The 18,123-nt window shown below is 43.3% G+C and overlaps 1 protein-coding gene across 3 annotated transcripts in view; it reads right to left on the bottom strand.

Moving 5' to 3' along the window:
* Positions 1 to 18,123, bottom strand: part of GSAP (gamma-secretase activating protein) — an 87,436-nt gene that overhangs the window by 44,179 nt on the left and 25,134 nt on the right. For all 3 annotated transcript variants that reach the window (XM_084787269.1, XM_084787270.1, XM_084787268.1), the window contains exons 7-14: positions 14,363 to 14,432; positions 13,297 to 13,343; positions 9,695 to 9,799; positions 9,187 to 9,246; positions 7,964 to 8,007; positions 5,838 to 5,923; positions 3,906 to 3,983; positions 2,368 to 2,448 (exon numbers count right to left, since the gene is read on the bottom strand). In XM_084787269.1, coding sequence (XP_084643395.1) covers positions 2,368 to 2,448; positions 3,906 to 3,983; positions 5,838 to 5,923; positions 7,964 to 8,007; positions 9,187 to 9,246; positions 9,695 to 9,799; positions 13,297 to 13,343; positions 14,363 to 14,432 — 571 coding nt within the window. The remainder of the gene's footprint in view (positions 1 to 2,367; positions 2,449 to 3,905; positions 3,984 to 5,837; positions 5,924 to 7,963; positions 8,008 to 9,186; positions 9,247 to 9,694; positions 9,800 to 13,296; positions 13,344 to 14,362; positions 14,433 to 18,123) is intronic.

The following is an 18,123-nucleotide window of genomic DNA, read 5'->3' as shown; positions in this document are numbered from 1 at the left end:
CAGAATGACAAAGCAACTGCAGTAAAGGCAGAGCTAGCCTCTAGGTGCCTGAGGAGGCAGGTAGTAAGCTTTTCCTCAGACTCAGCAGAAGGATCCGGTCCTGCCCACACTTGATTTTAGTTTCTCAGCACACCCTTCCGGCTTCTGAACTCCGTCCAGGGACTAGATGCCTGTGCTGCTTTGAGCCCTACCTGAGTGCTCATTTGTTTTACGGAGGTGGAAAACGGTAGAGTGTCTGTCTCTTAAGAGAGGCACTGAAAGGATCCTGGATACAAATCTAACCCTTTCTCGACCTCAGCTTCACTGTCTGGGAAATGTGGATATTATTCCCAGGCAGAACTGTTGTAAAGATCACAATTAAGTAAGATATTTAACATGCATTATTTACTAAGTGGTAGCCTTTATTTATAAGCATGCCGGGCCTATACAGACGCTGCTGCACGGCTATTTCCTCCTGACTAAAGCATTCCTCACCACCTTCCTGGGGTGGTCCCAGTGCGCATGCTCATTTGCCAAGATGGGCTTGGGTGGAGTAATTTGCTTGGTCTGTTGTCCTATCTGGAATGGATAGGGATTTCCGTGTTTCCTCAGGAAATGTAAGGCTAAATTTAAATCTCTATATTTCAATCAACGCAAGCCCTTTTCAGCAGGGTAACAATAAATTATAAGCAACGTATAGAAAAACATACTACTCAAAAAAAGTAACTGTTACCATGAAAATTCCCTCAAGAACAGTTTAAATCTTGGATACAACTTTATAGCTATTAATAAGTCATGCTTAAGAAAACGACTGTGTGAGACAGACTGTTTTACACGCGCTGGTATTTCTGTCCTGTCAAGACCACAGACTGAATCATGTGGCCTTTCTAACTATTCTCGGGAGGAGAAAAGGAAGAGACCTTTGCCCTGGAAAGGCACAGGATAGGTTTCCCTGCACTGTTGATGGACACTGATGCAGCGCTTCTGACAGGAAACGTGTGCAGACTCAGGAGCCGTTCTAACTCTCTCCCTCATCACAGAAAGCAAGAGAGCCAAGCTCTCTGGGGCCATTTCTCACAGGCCAACGATCATGTTAAAATGTGCCATGCACTGGCCCACCTAGCAAAAGGTACTTGGCCTGACCGATAGTATCATTTAAAATAGAAAACTGGGGGTGGGACCTTATTTTCAGCTCTCCCCCTCTATCTTCCAGTTTCCTCACACTACAGTTTGCCAAACCTTTGTCACAGAAGCAGATGGACTGGCAAGCAGGGGTAGGAAATATATCAAAGAATCACGTGCTGTAAAACCAAGCTTTCCTTCTTTAAATAAATACTGAGCCCTTTCCATCTGTGAGTGGGTCCCAGAGCAGTCCTCACTGGGGGTCTTATGCTTTGTGCCCCGCCCTCCACACAGCCGGGAACGCAGCTTCCACTGTGGAGGTGCAATAAGCCCTTTCTACACTGTCTTCACCTTACAGAACCAAATCCTATGATTCCTTTCACCATATTCACTTGGAGAAAACAATTCGCTCAAGCTGGTCCATAAATCATTAATGGGTTTTTTTTTTTTAAGCCTTTCACAATTAGCAAGAGGGAACAGACAACTGTGTAAAGGCCTTTCTCCTTCTAGAATTCAGGGTCAGCATGATGTGTGATTTCTCGCAGGCTCCTTGGAGACATCTTATTCATCCATGGTCCTTTGTACACTAACAAAGGGACTGCTTCTGAAGTCACAGAGAGGCTTACAGCCTGGGATCTCTAAAAAGGGAAAGATGCATTTCAACCCCAAGAGCTGAGGAGCTGAGAAGGTTGCCTGCCAGAGAAAACCTCCTCCCTTCAGACTTAGAAAAGTCGGTGATCGTTGTCACAGCCACTCCTCAGGGTTATGAGAAAAATGGAGTCATGGAGAAGGAAATGAGTGAACACCAGAGCAGAGCACGTGCTGGAATAACAGAGTAGAGAGAGGCCCATCACCATAGCCACTGTGTTGCTTAGTTTTATTGTCAACTTGACACAAACTAGAGCCACTTGGGAAGGGGGAAGTTCAGCTAGAAAACTGCCTAGATCAGACTGGCCTGTGGGCAAGGCTGTGGGGGCATTTTCTTCATCAGTAATTGACGTGGTAGGGCCCAGCCCACCGTGGGCAGTGCATCCCCTAGGCAAATAGGCCTAGGAGGAAGAGACCAAGAGCTAGAGGGAGAGCAAGCCAATAAACAGGCAGCATTTCTCCATGGTTTCTGCTACAGCTCCTACTTTACTTCCTGTCCTTGACTTCCCTGTGCTTGACTGTTACCTGGAAGTGTAAGCTGAAATAAAGCCTTTTCCCCCAAGCTGCTTTTGGTCGTGTGTTTACCACAGCAACAGAAAAACAAGCCAGAATACCCACCAAGGCTGAGAAAAGAAATGCCCTCTGTCACCACGTGTGAGTCAGCACCCCCAGGAGCAGCCTTGAAGGTCTTTCTGTATCCTGCAAAGGAAGAGCAGGAAACCCGGGAAAGTTAATCTCACAAACAGAAAGGCTAGTACTGACCTCCCCTGTATAACATTCTCAACCTTTAGTGACAGGGAAAGTACCTCCTGGCTTCTAGAATTCATGGTGCTGTCACTCTCCAAAAGAGTGACACTAACGGTGGCCGGCGGACCATCTGAGGGCACTCGTGGTGCGGCAGATGTTTTAGCTCAGGCAGAAAGCCAGGCAAGGGGGATGGATCGTGTAGGGTAGGGAGAGCCCAGTGGAGTTTACTCAACGAGCTAAAATAGAGGGGGTCACAGGGCTCATTTCTACACATCGCAGATCTTGCCAACCATCCAAGATGTCTCCAGCTCACACAGTGCCACCTTTACCTAGAGAGGGAGTGAGTGGCCTATGAAAGTGTGTCAGCCATCGCCTCTAACTCGGTCTCCATGACGACTGGAATCATTACGCTAATTATTAAAGTCACATAAAGAAGTCTTGCAAGAGCTAACAACTTAAAAATATGCCTACATCTGGCTCTGAGTTTCTTTTAGTTGTTCCATTAAAAAACTTGTTAAAGTTATCTGCCTTTACCTCTAATACCCCAGTAACATCAGGCACTGCTGTGGGAGTCTGAACGTTTGTGTGGCTTGACATAAAAAATAAAAAACAAATGAGTCCTGGAACAGAAATTCCATCTTTAAAAATAGTTTCAGCCACACTCACAACATGTACTCAATAAATATTTTTTTTAATGTTTTTGAGACAGGGTCTTTCTCTATGCAGCCCTAGCTAGCCTAGAACTTGCTCTGTTGACCAAGCTGGTCTGAGGCTCACAGAGATCTGCCTGCCTCTGCCTCCCGAGTGCTCAAATCAAAGGTGTGCACCAGTATATCTGACACAAGTATGAATTTTGAGGAATTAAGCAAACATACAAAAATGCTCCTCAGCATGTTTCAGACTAAAAGCATTGCAGGGCATGCTGTACCACAGAAGTGGCAGAGGCTGGTACCTCATCCCTCTCCCCAGAACGCTGCATGCCAGCATCACAGGCCATGTGGCAAGAGCCAAATATCTTAGCCTGATGGCATAGCCTACCCTAGGATAGCAGCCTGTTTATACTGAGAGCAAAAAAAAATTTTTTTAACTAAATCCCGATGTAGCCATGTGAATTAAAGCTATAGATAACATGCCAGTTAGTAATAACTATGTGCCAAACCATCACACTTTGGCAAGTAAGCCCGTTAGAAATGGTCTATAGTCTAGAACAAGCCACCAGCTGGTATAAGAACACAAGTGATACAGAAGTTACGTACTTACTATTTACCATTAGTGAATTTCTTCACATAGCTATACAGTTAATCATAAAATATACGATAAAATTGTTTGCTAAGTGCTAAGATGTTTCCAATTTAATTTGTTGCTATTTGGAAAAACATAAAAGTAAAAGAGAATAAACTGAAAAGTACCTTTATGCAGGTAAAACACTGAATAAGTGATTTCTTTGCAAGAGTCCACCTTTGGGCTGTAGCACACACACAAACTCCCTAGGAAAAAGAAGATGTTTGACAGCATTTAACTAATCTGCATCATACGTGGTCGGAGCCATTAGTCACCTATTTCTGTTCCTTAAGATGCCCTGCCTCATCTTCATAGATGCTTAACAAGGTGCTATGACATTTCAAATCACAGTTATCGGCAGTGCACTATGGCAGGTCACTGACAGGTAGTCTAGAAAAGGTCATGCCTCGACAAAACTCCAGTGGATGCATACACTGTCATCTTACCTGGCTGTCCCCTCCCAGTCATCTCTCACAGCTCTGCACCCCAGCTTTCCAAATGGTGTTCTCTTTAAAGAATGCATCCAGTATCTTTTAAACACACTGAAATGTGAACTATGGGCCTTCCTATGAGCCGTGATGTGAGGTCAAATACAGTATGTGAGGCCATACTCATCAATGGCAGCTTCGGCCCATGTCAAAGGCGAACACCTGGCATGCCTCCCCACCTCGGCTTCTTTCTCACTATGTAAAACTCTGCATTACCTTTAGTAGCTGTGGCTACCGCCAGTTACCTACAAGTGAAGACATTATATTTAAACTGATCCGAGTTGAGTATTCCTCATCAAAAATGCCTGAACCACAAACATTTCACATTTAGATTGCTTCGGATTCTGAAATAAGCTTTCCCCAGCTGAGCAGCCCTAGCCCAGTTTTGCTTTGTTTTATCTGAGGTTTGCAGTGAAGCCCTCGTTGGCCTTGAGCTCTACGCACAGCAGGCTGTCTTTGCCGCAGTCTTTGTCCCTCTGTCTCCCAAGAACTTGGTTTATAAAGCACGTTCCCTTTGTTGTTAGTTCTGTATGCCTCCGTTTCCTTGTCTGTACATTTAAAAAATAGAGACCCTGCTTCAGAAGGTTCTTATAAGAGAATCAAATAATCTATATAAATCTCTGGCAAAAATACATATATCTGGCTCTAATGTTGGTGGCTAGTATTATCGTTCACAATAATCTGGCTGCTATTTATATGCCGGAGGAAGTCATAGTTTGAGGAAACAAAATATGTTCTTAATGTAATATCCAGAGAACTTTCAGCAACTATTCATCAGTGATGAAGATAACATTCCCATGGTGGCTAGCCTTTGGGAACCATTTAGACAACGAACACTATTACAGACAAGTTTTCCAAGGGAAATTATCTCACTGGAACAATAATTAAGCGGCCCCATAAAATGTTCCAACACTGGCCTCATTCTGAGAACTTGCCATTATGTGAGCAGGAAGGAGGGGTTCGGTGCCCCCCCCACCACCTCTCAGAGGGTGGTACCCAGAAAGGAAGGCAGCTAACTTAGATCTTCCAAGATAGCCTAACCACAGCGCCTAGCCATAGTCAGGGCTGACCATCAGATGTGAACGCAATGAGAATATTTTCTTTTCAGTGATAAGGCCTGATTTATTTACCTTCCTACTGTAATTGATTTATTAGAAATGTCTGTCTGAGCTCAGAATATTAAGTGACTCATAAGTGTCCTGACACAAGCGACAGCTCTTTGTCCTCCACTGACTGGCAGGAGCACACCTATCTTTCCGATTTTAGCCTACTATTCCTTGGCCAGCACCCAGTGTCACTTCCTAGAGCAGGGAAATTCAAGACAAAGATGCTCTGGGGCATGTAAAAAGCAACACTGAGTGGTCTGCAGCTTATAGCTCAGTGACAGAGAGAGGCGAGATTACAGTGGAGAAGACAGTTTGGCATACGAATATACATGTAATATCCACTTGATGGTTTCTGTAATAATGTGGCTGTTATATTTCATTTTCAGGTTTCACACAGTTGAACAATAACTGCTCTTTGTATACAACTCAGGTTAATAAAAATTGATAAGAACGACCCTGCTTCTACCTGTATGGTTGCTGAAAATGCACAGAGAAGGCTGGCTATGAAACTTCTCATGGTCTTGACGAGAATCATACCCAAAGTTGACAAGCCTAAGATTATAAAGGAAGAGATGTTACTGAATACATTTTAAAACATATTCTCCTGATACATGTCATATGCACTATGGTACTGTCACAGAGGCAGAGAAATGTTTCTTTAATACAAATTTTGTTATATAATGTAATATCGTGATTAAATTACACAAGAATATACATCTTAGGTGCAGCAGGTAGATATGATTCTATAGAAAGATAAGGTAGGATAGTTATATAAGGTCTTCAAAAACCTCAGAGGCATGCAGAATATGGCATTTTAAAATGTTTTTATTAAAGATTAACTGACAATAAGACAGGTTACCTCCTGGAAATACCCAGCCTCCCTCAAAGAGGATGATGAGCATCAAAGAACCTCCCTACAGAGATGGCTTCAAATGTGGCAAACAAGCCACTGGGCAAAATGTCCTTGTTTCTACCACAGACAGAATTCTGCCTAAAAACGGACAAGCTTGGATGCAGGCAGAGTCGATGGCCAAACTGCCAAGACAAGGTAAGCAAGTCCTCAATAGTTCCTGCCTCACAAATATGTCTGTCAGATATGCTAGGCCAGAAGGCTGAAGATGATGCCCCAATGTTATAGAGAGTTTTGCGTGACTGCTCAGGCAGCAAACTGTCTCTGCCATCTTCTCATTTGGGAAGCTGATAACCTGCACTTCCAGTATACTCAGGTAATTAATTTTATTCCTTCTCAAGTCTCTGACGGGGTTGAAGACCAAATAGTTTAGTTTTACAATTAAGCTTAGTTGTTTAGGGGTTAAGATGTTTTAGGTCTAGATAGATGTTTTAAGTTGTTAATGATGAGATATGATAGATATTGATTTACATTCAGAATTTTAGACACACCAAGATAGGAAAGATGTTTTCTTCAAGACTGCCAAATACAAATAGTCAAGAGACTATGAATGAAACATTAATATAATTCCTGATTGTTTAATGGTTCTTCTTGCTGTAGGCAGTTTATTGTATGTATGTGTAATAATATAAATATGTATGTAAAAAATAAAAAATATTGAATAAAAAAATGAAAAAATATAAGAGGTGCATAAAAGGTATGGGCCTGGCAATAGACAGAACATTATACTACTTACAACATATGCTTTCATAAGTTTTGTGATTTATAGTAAATATTATCTAAAATATAATACTATGTTTCAAAATAGGTTCATAGATGTTTAAATAAAGCTAGTGAAATACTGAACAGTTTAGGACTACCATTACTCTAATTTTGGAAACCATTTTTTCTTCTGGACTTTGATGTCCTATATTTTGTTTTATTTTTTAAATACTGTAGCTTTTTATACACATTAAATACTCCATAAATAGAAAAAATTTGCCTTTTATATAAAGAAGAAAACAGAAAAAAAAAATAAAGCAAGAGACCTGGGTGGAGTTACAGGTGGTTTGACCTGTGACCTCTTGTTGGCAATAGGAAAGCATTTTCACGTTTGATCTAAATGTGTTCAGGCTGACTCATGGACCTCTTTGTTTAACCAGAAGGAACCAAGCACTTCCACACTTCAAAATAAGGGCAGGTGCCCTACAGAAGTAAATGGCTACAAAAACCAAGCACTTCCATACTTCAAAATAAGGGCAGGTGCCCTACAGAAGTAAATGGCTACAAAAATCAACACTTTGACTTTATTCACACAATCCTCTTTCCATGCTTGATAAATCAGTTTATATTCTACAAAGAATGGGAATATTAAAAATTGATCCACAAGGGGCTGGGCACAGCTTAGCCATTAAGAGCACCGGCTGCTCTTCTGGAGGACCCAGGTTCCACGCCCAGCACCCACATGGCAGCTCACAGCCATCTGTAACTCCAGTTCCAGGGGATCTGACACCTTCTTCTGGACTCTGCTAACACTGTACATATGTGGGGTACAGACATATATGCAGGCTAAGCATCCACACACATAAAATAAGAATAAATAATATCAGATTGTCCCAGTATCTACCCACCACAATTATGAAAAGATGTCATTTTGCTACATATAAATGCATATGAAATTTAACATTCTATGGGTAACTTACTTAAATCCTAAGCCACTTAATGATATGTCCAAGGGCATTTCAAACTGTCAAAAAAAAAATGAGGAAGAGATAAGCATTAAAAATGACATTACAGGTCTTCCCCAGAGGAAAGCACATCAATTGGCTGCTCAGTGACAAATGGTCAGCCTTGAAAACATGCAAATAAGTGACATTATACAGACTGAATAGGAATACAAATGAATATACATATTCATAAACGCATACAATAAAAATTAATGAAAGAAGAAGCCAAGGATTTGAAGGAGAATGAGGAGGAGGGAGATTTGGAGGGCGAAATTTTGTAACTCTATTATAATCTTAAAAAACATTAAGTATAAAAAAAGGCATTAGATGGCAGGAGTTGTGAATGCAAAGCAAACTGCCAGGGCTAGGCTGGTCTGGTGGTAAAGACTGTTTAACCATCATCTCCGGAGGCTAGACCCAACCCCACAGTACAGGAAGTCCCCTGGAAATATCCTGGAGTTACAGACATGTTCAGTGTATAGTTCTTTCCTACAAGGCTAACTCTGCCTTAATCTTGACTATCATGAACAGACTGTATACTATAGGAGGACAATTGACAGCCACACCCTTACACAAGACATAGATGGTTGTGTAAAGAAGGAAGCCTGGGATGTCTTTTGGAATGGGTGAGCTAAAATGGGACAGGAAATGATAAGAACCCATCCTGTAATAGTGAGAAGCCAAGTGTGCTTGATACTAATGCTGGTCCTAAGAAAGGAAGGAAATGCTGTCCATCCCAGATAAAGATGTAAGCAGCAGCACCTTACCACAGACAGACTAACCCCCAACAGCTTTTCCAAGGGCGATGCTGGATGCTTACTCAACTATATGCTCTGACTTCTTTCCCCACCCTCAACCCCAGTCTATCCATGGTCCCTTTTGAGCCATAGAACTTGATCACTTAGAGCAATCTACTCCCAATCACACCTATTACTCTTCTCGGAGTCCCTCTTAGGGTGGCTGCTTTAAGAACACACTCTCCTGTACATGATCTCCTCTTCACCCACATCAACAGTGCATTTGCTAGAAAGCTAAGGCCTTGAGACAGGACAATCCAAGTTATTTGATCATGCAAGTAAGTGGCACAATATGAAAATGCCAAAAACAAAACAAAAGAAAAAACAAACAAAAGAAAAAACCTTGCTTATGATATCAACTCTTGTAAAATGTCCTGGGACTGATTCATTCCTTGTACTTACCATTAAGTTAAAACTTTCATCTGCCCAAAACTGTATGCATTTCAAAACACTCTTCGAATTCTAGAAAAGAAAAATGCTTGACATGTTACCTCCCAGAATAAAAAAGCTGAAAAGAAGAAGTGGTCAAGAAGAAATAACGAAAACCCGTTCATTATCTTTAATAAACCTTCATTGGCTATTAGTGACAATGTGGTTATCAAAAAGCTGTATCAGGGGATGGATAGAGAGATGCCTCACTAGGTCAGAGCACTGGTTGCTCATCCAGAAGACCTTGGCTAGATTCCTGGCACACACATGGTGGCTCACAACCACCTGCAACTCCATTCCCAGGGGATCTTCTAGCCTCCACAAGCACTGAACATGGATGCTACACAGACGTACATTCATTGTGAAACATCCATATGCATAAAATAAAAATAAATAAATATTGGAGGTTTTTTTCAAGCCACAGCAATGATATCATAATTATATTGTCTCTATAGGAATAGAACCCACGGGTTAGTTTTACCTTTAGTTCAATGTAGTATAGTCGCTGCTCTGACATATCCCACTGAGCCCAAACAAAATCTTCAGCTAGTCTGTCTCTTGGGAGATGGCTAGAATTTCTAATCACCTAAGGACAAAATGATTTTATAAGTAAGTACATTAAAAGCAACATCTTAAATCATTTTTACATGTCCCTATGATGCATATAAATACCCCTACTTTATCATTAGTGCCTCCTCCACATCCAAAAAGTACAGTTTTTCCATAACATTTCCTAATGCCCTGTGTGCTGTTCTTCTTAGCTTATAACAGGCAGGTTGGCAGAGGCCACGCCTTCCACAAATACCATCTGTGTTAACAGAACATGTGTAAGTTCCTGTTGTAATCGAACCCTTTGATCAGGTCTTTATAGACAGAAGGCTTCACCTGCAAAGACAAAGGCTCATGATGCTGAGGAAGCCCTCAGGCCTGGTGCAGAAAGCATTATAACGGCCCAGCTGGGCCAGACTCTGACGTGGCTCTGGTCATGGTCTTTCCTTTATGTGCTCCACAAGAGTGAGAGCATTGCCCACCCATATACACACATACATGCACACACATGAATGCAGACATACCTTCATATGTACACACACCAACATATACACACATACACCACACACACACATATCAGCATGGATGCACATGCACACACACATCAGCATATACATACACACACCAGTCTACACAGAGAGAGAGAGAGCAGCACAGACACCCATACACACACATTAGCATATGCACACATACACCAGCATGAACACACATACACACCAGTATATACATGCATACACACACAAAAAATGCACACCTACATGATATCCACTCACAAGGAATTTGCTTTTCCAAATGTGGTGTGGTGCTTCACATCTATAATGCCAGCACCTAGGATGCTGAAGCAGGAGGATTGCAAGTTCCAAGCCAGGCTGTGATACAAAAAAAGACCCTGACTAAGAAAAGAAACAAACAAAAATCAGAGGTTACTTCCTAAGGGCAATGGATACGGCTCACTGGCTGAGCATATGCTTAGCATGTGGCAGAGCATGCACTTAGCATGTGAGATTCCAGGCCCAAGTCATTCTCCTCAAAATGCCTACCAAGCAAACACCAAACCATAAAACAAAAAGAAGACCCTGAGCTGGACCAGGAAAGGAGAAGCCTCAGGATGGCCCAGATTTGTGCCTGGACCCTCTCTGACCCCAAAGGAACTTCCTCTCCAGTGCTGGCTGGGACATGAGGCAAGCACAGTACGCAAGCACGCACACAGCTCTATCTCCTGCTCTCCTGGATCTGCACCATTTGGCCATGAGAACGTGTGAAAGACCCCAGAGCGCTGTCCACATCCTCTAAACCCATCCTGGTCTGTGTGTGTGTGAATTCTGGGTTTTGGGGGACAGGCTTGAAAATCTTTTTAGCCAAAGCCATATGACAACAAGATGAGCATCAGATTGTGGCATGACAACATTAAAATATCCACTGTGTCCCTCTGGGGTGACTTCACTTCAGTGAGTCTTTGGTGGTTGAAGATGGAGCTACAGTCCTACCTGCTCCTTAAGGATGTTGTGATGACCAGGTAGAATACACACCCTGCAGCCAGGCGCCTTTAGTCCCAGCTCCCAGGGAGGCAGAGGCAGGCAGATAGCTGTGAGTTTGACGCAAGCCTAGTCTACAAAGTGAGTCCAGGCCAAGGCTACACAGAAAAACCCTGTCTACAAAAACCAAACCAAACCAAAACAAAACAAAAAACCCCAAAAACAAAACAAAACAATAACAACATCAACAACACACAGCCTTAAAGGAAGCTAATACTTCTAGGATATGGGCAGAAGTAGCACCCAGGAAGGGTACCAGGGGGTGGACCCATCTTGGTCAGCAAGATTCTGTCTGGGCAGCTGGCAGGAGACACACACACACACACACACACACACACACACACACACACACACACACACACACACACACACAAACACTCCCCACAGCATCAATTGATCCCAAACCTTCCTCCAAGCCACTCTTCAGCCTATGCGAATTCCCATGCTAACGTGTATGCCAAACACTCTCCTTCAAGTTCCCATTGCTGCCACTGGGATCTGAACACTACCCACCCCCCTGAGGGGTCACCAGCAGCCAGAGCCCCGCCCACACAGCCCTCTTCACCTTCCAGCCAACCCTCCTGATTTGAAGCATTCCATAGTAGCTACACGATTAGTAACAGTCGCTTCCCGTTTCAGCTTTGTTCATATAATTTAAAGTCTTCAGAGAAGCATCAACATTCTCAGAGAAAGATTGTTCTGAAGGCTGGTAGGCGAAGGTACCACCAAGGCTTACAGCCTGAACTTGATCCCTGAGATAGAAGTTCCCCATACTCATCCCATGGCACTCACATTCACAAACACATGAGTGTACACAAACCACAATAAATAAATAAATTAATTAATTAAAGGTTATCTTATGTGGACTACACATTGATAAAACCATTGTAATATCTATACTATATCCAGATCTCAAAAAATTGTCAAGAAAAGGGTAACCAAGTAGAAATACAGACAAGGATATAACCAATACATTTTCCAAATAGCAAATTTAAACAGCCAGTAAACCGAGAAGTTTTGAAAACTCAATAAATGGTAAAAGAAATGCAGACTAAGGAGACAGTAAGATATCAGTTTACACCCATGAAATTATACCGTGTTACAGGTAAGTTTGCCTGACATGCTCATACTCTGCTTGTAAAACTGGTTTTGGGAAGGCAACTTGCAAACCCTCCTGAAACTTATTAGACGCGTATTCCCGTCAATCTAGCCATCCAAATCCGAGGAGTTAGGCCCAAGAAATGAAGGTACCAGCGTGTAACGGTGGAAACAAAGGATGAGCTCAAGATGCTTTGTACTACAAGAACAACAAGCCGGCCCCTGACTGGACGTCCTCCTGGGGAAGAATGGCTGACGCATCAGACGCCACACCAGGAACCAGCAGGCCCTGCCTCAGACAGGGAAGCTATTCTAGCTGGCTCCCACATAATTATGCACACACACGGTAATCATAAGTCAAGCCGGGCCTTGTCAGAAGCGAAGATAAATGTGGAATAAACACAAGTGAATAAACGTGGAGGGAAATGTGAAAGGACATACACCAGACAAAAAGACAGTGGTATAACCTGGACGTCACAGTCCTATCTGCCATATGTATAGATACATAAAAAAATTAGAGAAATACCATTAGTCACAGCCTTCTAGTTTCTAATTTCCTCTTGTGCAGTAAGTAAAATAGCAACCACAAAAGCAGAGATTAAATGTACATATTATGATCCTATTTGGTAAAAACATTGATTTCCCCCATATGTGAATCTAGCATTAGACAGTTTTGCACAAACAAGCAAGACTGTGAAGAGACGCCCACAGACTTTTGTTCCCAGGGCCCACCGGGAGAGAGGAGGGGTCACTAATCCCTCCATGTGTCTCTCGTTTGTTTCACATGTCATAACAGTAAGGCTATGACTCAGAAGACATAAAAGAAAATGGTTTGTGTCAGTAGAGTCCATCCTTCAGAAATAGAGTTCTGAAGCAAAAAGTACTTCAAAATTTTACCCACTCTGTCTCCATCTTCTCTGGTGATCTGGATATGAAACCGCTCAACATCTGTTTTAAAAAAAAACAACAAGAAAAGATAATTTAACGTTCAAGAAAAACATTAGTACTATTTTTCTAACAGCTATGGATAACTTTTTATAAAAACAACTGCCTAGAAAAGTACCCTATAGTGCACAGGAATCTCACAAGACTTTCAAACCCACCTTTCTGCCCCCACTGACAGCTCTCACATTTACTTTTCTCTGTAGTATTACAATCCATGAAGCATACAGCGAGTATCATCAGTCTTAAATAAGATTAACAAGGGCCTCATTAACAGGGTTTACCTCTAATTTCCCAATACATATATGCAATAATGCAGGCAGAAACATACATATGTATATGTATGTATATATATGTATATACATATACATGGCATTTTTAGGGGCAACACCACATGAACAAACACTGTAACACTTTAATGCAGCTTATAGTAACTAACAATTTAGGCTTGGTTAAACTGGTTCCAATTACAAGACAAAATGTGGTACCAAAAGTTGAGCCAAAACCTAGGGACCAAACACAAACATAACACAATCTGTCCTTCCAACCACAAGTCAAGCCACAGTTTCATCTCAACAAAGGCTGCTTGTTGGAAAGTGGGTTTTATCTGCACCCCTTCCCCGATCCGAGAGCACCTCGAAAGGCCGTGAGCTCTTGTGTCACTTCTGCTAGAATATGCTCGTGCTTGTGTGCCTCTGGATTGGCCCTGGAATCCCGCTAGTGGCCGCTCCTTCCCCTTCTTCTCTCCCTGACACGTGGATCACAGTCATCCAATCTGACAGACAGGATACCGGTTCCACAGGCTGACAAAATTGTCCTTTCCCAAGACAGGGGGACTGAGTAGAGACTGAGGAAGGAGCTGGAGGCAGGGCAGGGCGGGGGGGTGGGGGGACACGGGGAATGGCCACCAGAGGTAAGCAGGCCCTTGGCAATGGTGAAGATATCCAGAAGATTCAGTCAGGCTTCAGCTTGTACCAAGAGACTGCGTGCATGCACCCCTGCACCTAACCTAAGGAGACACTTACATTTCTCTTCTGACACCAGTAACAGGTGGTCCTGTGGAAGGTGATGGCTTCCAGCCTGCGGGTAGAGGAACTGTAGGAAGGGGAGTATAGAAATCGTAAGCACCTCTTTTGCTTGTGCTCATACTCAGCAGTTGAGTTTGGTCGTGGCTACAGCTGCATCCTATGCAAGGATCTGAGAGCCACCGAATCTTTCAGGGCCATCACAAGTGCGCATGCCAAAGGTCAAGCAAACAGAGGAAGGAAGCATTTAGGGCCTCAGTTTTCTAGGGGGAGGTCAGTGCCAGGTACCACGTTATCACCATTCTTTTGAGCAGAAGGCGAAGAGGGAAGCTGCCTCCAGGGATGGTGTTTTCCTGCTTGGAGTGTTTGATTCTGAAGTCATTCCAAAACCATGCAGTCAACATGTGTGCATGTTCTATTTCCCAAAGAGAAAACGTGTGGCCAGTGTGTTTGCTGTGAAGCTAAGCCTGGTATATCATTTCAAACCAAGTAAACACCCTCCCTGATGCAACTTCCAGACTCCCACATCGGAGAGACAATGAACAAAGTGACCAGGGACTTTCCAAGAAAGAACAGGGAGTTCATGATGTGGCAAGTGGCGAAAGATTTACGAGGCTCGAAGTCAGGCTTACTGTCTCTGGGAAGAGAAGGCTTGACGAAACACACCCCTGTGTGCTCTCCATTGTGTGTGAACCTGCTCACAGGACATGCTTAACTTCATCAGCTGAGATACTGAAGGAAAGCTGGCATGAGACGGTGCCAGTGCCTCAAACCTTTCATCAGCAAAAAGTGACAGTCCACCAGCCTTTTTATTTTATGGCATGAAAGGCAATTTAATAGAAATAGTTACCAGTGAATTTTGTTTCCCAGCACCAAAAAGACTTTTAAAACACTATAAAAGAACATAACCATTTATAGCTCAATTAACAGACACTGGCCTCTCTATCATTGCTGCCTTTACTCTGCATAATGGACCAGCAGAACAGACCAATTTCTTTAAGTAATCGTTATTAAATCCCCCTTCTAGAGTTGAAAAGCAAACCATGAATTATATGACATTCTTCTTAGCAGTGACCTTAAAATGGCATAATAGATAGCAATATAGAGTTTGGCTATAAAAATAATACAGAGCCAATTATCAGTGACTTACTAAAACGTACACACATAAGATGCCCTGCACATTGAGGCTCTGGGAGGTCTGAGGCTAATAGCACTTCTTACATGAAGCTCAGTGCGTTAAAATAAGCAGCTATACCTTAAGAGAGCATGTCTAGGTGGAATGTGTCATCGCCTCCTCCCTTAAGAGTTAATCCAGTTGGATAGGCCCATGACCTGGCCAAGGGGCTGCCGCTCAGGAAGGTAGGACCATCCCTAGAAGGGCAGGCTCACTTTAAGCCATGCTAAAGAGATGAGTGAAATAAATACCCCTTTAATGAGATTATTTACTTTGCCTTTACTTTCCCAGAATTCCTGTCCAGCAACACAGTCTCTCGCAGCGTCACACAGATGTAGCTTTGTCAGTTTTCCTTTTCTTCCGCCTGTTTTCTAGGCGTGCTAACCCTAACATGTCCAGCTCTCTAATGCTCTGCCCATCACTCTTCTGAAAGCCTCTCTTCCCGTCATGTGGCTGTCTGCTGCCATGCGGCTGGCCTCCATGGTGGCTTTACTGAAGCAGAGTGGCCTATTTACCCCTTCTCCTCCGTTCTCCTCTGGATAGCCACTAACATTTACAGCTTACCTACCCTGGTATGATTTTTTTTTTCTTTTTTTAAACTCTTAAAAAAAATTATCCTAGAACTTAAAAAAGAAAAAAATGGAAAATCCAGAGGAATTTTCATAATGTTTGCAGACGTGGCATGCCTTCTTAGGACTGAGGTACTCAAGAGCAAGGACTGCCGGTTTCTAAGCCTCCGCCTGGTCTTCACAAGGTAGGCAGTGAGAAAGTGGTTTTACAAGATTCCTGTAGATGGCGGTTGTCATCCTATTAGTATGAGGTGGCTCTGGAGCAGGGCCTGAAAATTAAACCATAGTCTCCGAGTACAGCTGTCCAAAAGCATTCAAGGTGGTTGTTTTCTTGCATTTAAAATCAATTCAAAATCTGCATGATCGTTATGCTTATGTCACAAGCGCAGCGAGGCTGTGAGAACAGCTGCCCCTGGGGACACGTGGTAGAGCTGCATAGAAGGATGCAATTCTAGAAGATGCACCTCAGGCAATGGGAAACTCTCAAAGGGTAGCAGGTGAGGACCCAAGCACAGCTGTCCTGCTAGAGCTCCTCCGACAGAGGTGACCACGACTCCCAGAGCAGACATGAAAATAGACTAGTGGAGATCTCAGGTAAGAAAAAAGAGACAGAGCACAATGCAGGCCCTGTGGAGGGGCACGTCTCTGCAGGGAGAGGGGCAGAGCCGAAGGGAAATTGTGCCGTGGGTGGAGGCTTGAGGTTCTCGTCCCTAGAGGGCGTGAGAAACAGAGGGCAGGAGAGGGCTGGGGTGGGACACTGGAACGAGCAGGGGGCTGATTTCATTTGGGTAAAGGCCTTTGTCTTCGGTCCATAGATACAGTTATTTTTGTTGTTGTTTGTTTGTTTGTTTGTTTGTTTTTCTGAGACAGGGTTTCTCTGTATAGCCTTGACTGTCCTGGACTCACTTTGTAGACCAGGCTGGCCTCGAACTCACAGTGATCCGCCTGCCTCTGCTTCCCAAGTGCTGGGATTAAAGGCGTGTGCCACCACCACCTGGCCACAGATAGTTATGTACCATGTGCTCTTAAATAATTCTAGCTAAGAGAACATTCATATAACATGAACTTCACCATTTTGGCCACTTTTCAAGATTTCCAGTAGCTCTTAATCTATTCGCAACATTGTGTAACCGTATACTAATAAAAACTCTTGTGGGATCTGGTAGTGCATTCTTGAGGCAGAGGTAGCAGCTCTCAGTTCAAGGCCAGCTTAGTCTACAAAACAGGTTCCAGGCGAGCCAGGGCTACATAATGAAATATAGTCTCAAATGGAAAACAAAAAAAGCACTTCTTTCCTGTACCTAATTCCCTTTATTTGTCCCAGTCCTTTTATAATGTAATAATCATTTACTCTGCCTGGGTGGGCGATGCTGAGGGAATCCAAAACCAAGCCAGAAAAGGGAAGCGGGCCCTGTCTCATAGCCGTTCCTTTACTGACAACAGGGCAGATGACGTTGGTTCCCCAAGAAAGAGAAACAGCTTGTGAGTTCCAGGCCGGGGCCTATCTACAAGCTACAGAAGAGGCAGGGAAAACCACACAGTCAGAGGAACTGGTGGACAGGAAGGGAGGAGAGGAGAGAGGAAGGGAGAGGAGAGGAGGGCAGGAGAGAACAAGAAAGCCAAGCCCTCCCTTAACACAGGAAAGAGGCGTCCCCAACTGGCTGCAGGCTGGGGCTAAAGCAGATACTTAGATGAGACTAGTTGACCCCAGGTCCAGCAAAAGATAGAAACAGGAAAAGAGGCTCAGGGAAATTATGCTCTAGCGTGTTTGTGTAGGACCGGTCCTCACTATCTGCGGAAGCCATCAGAGACCCTGGATGCTGAAGACTAAACTTGGTCACAGGCCACTAACCTGTCTTCACACTCCCGCCAGCAGATGACGACATAACCTTGTCTTGTATGTGCTTCTATTGAGATATACACCTCACGCCATGCATCTTATTGCGCTCACGGCCCACAGCACTGTAACTCATGCCCGAACATAGCTTATCTAAGTAACACACATATCACCTCTGTAA

The sequence above is a fragment of the Acomys minous genome, assembly GCF_964271855.1.
Source record: "Acomys minous genome assembly, chromosome: 6".
Taxonomy (NCBI): Eukaryota; Metazoa; Chordata; class Mammalia; order Rodentia; family Muridae; genus Acomys; species Acomys minous.
The sequence above is the reverse complement of the archived record's forward strand: the minus strand, read 5'-3'. Positions and strand labels throughout refer to the sequence as shown.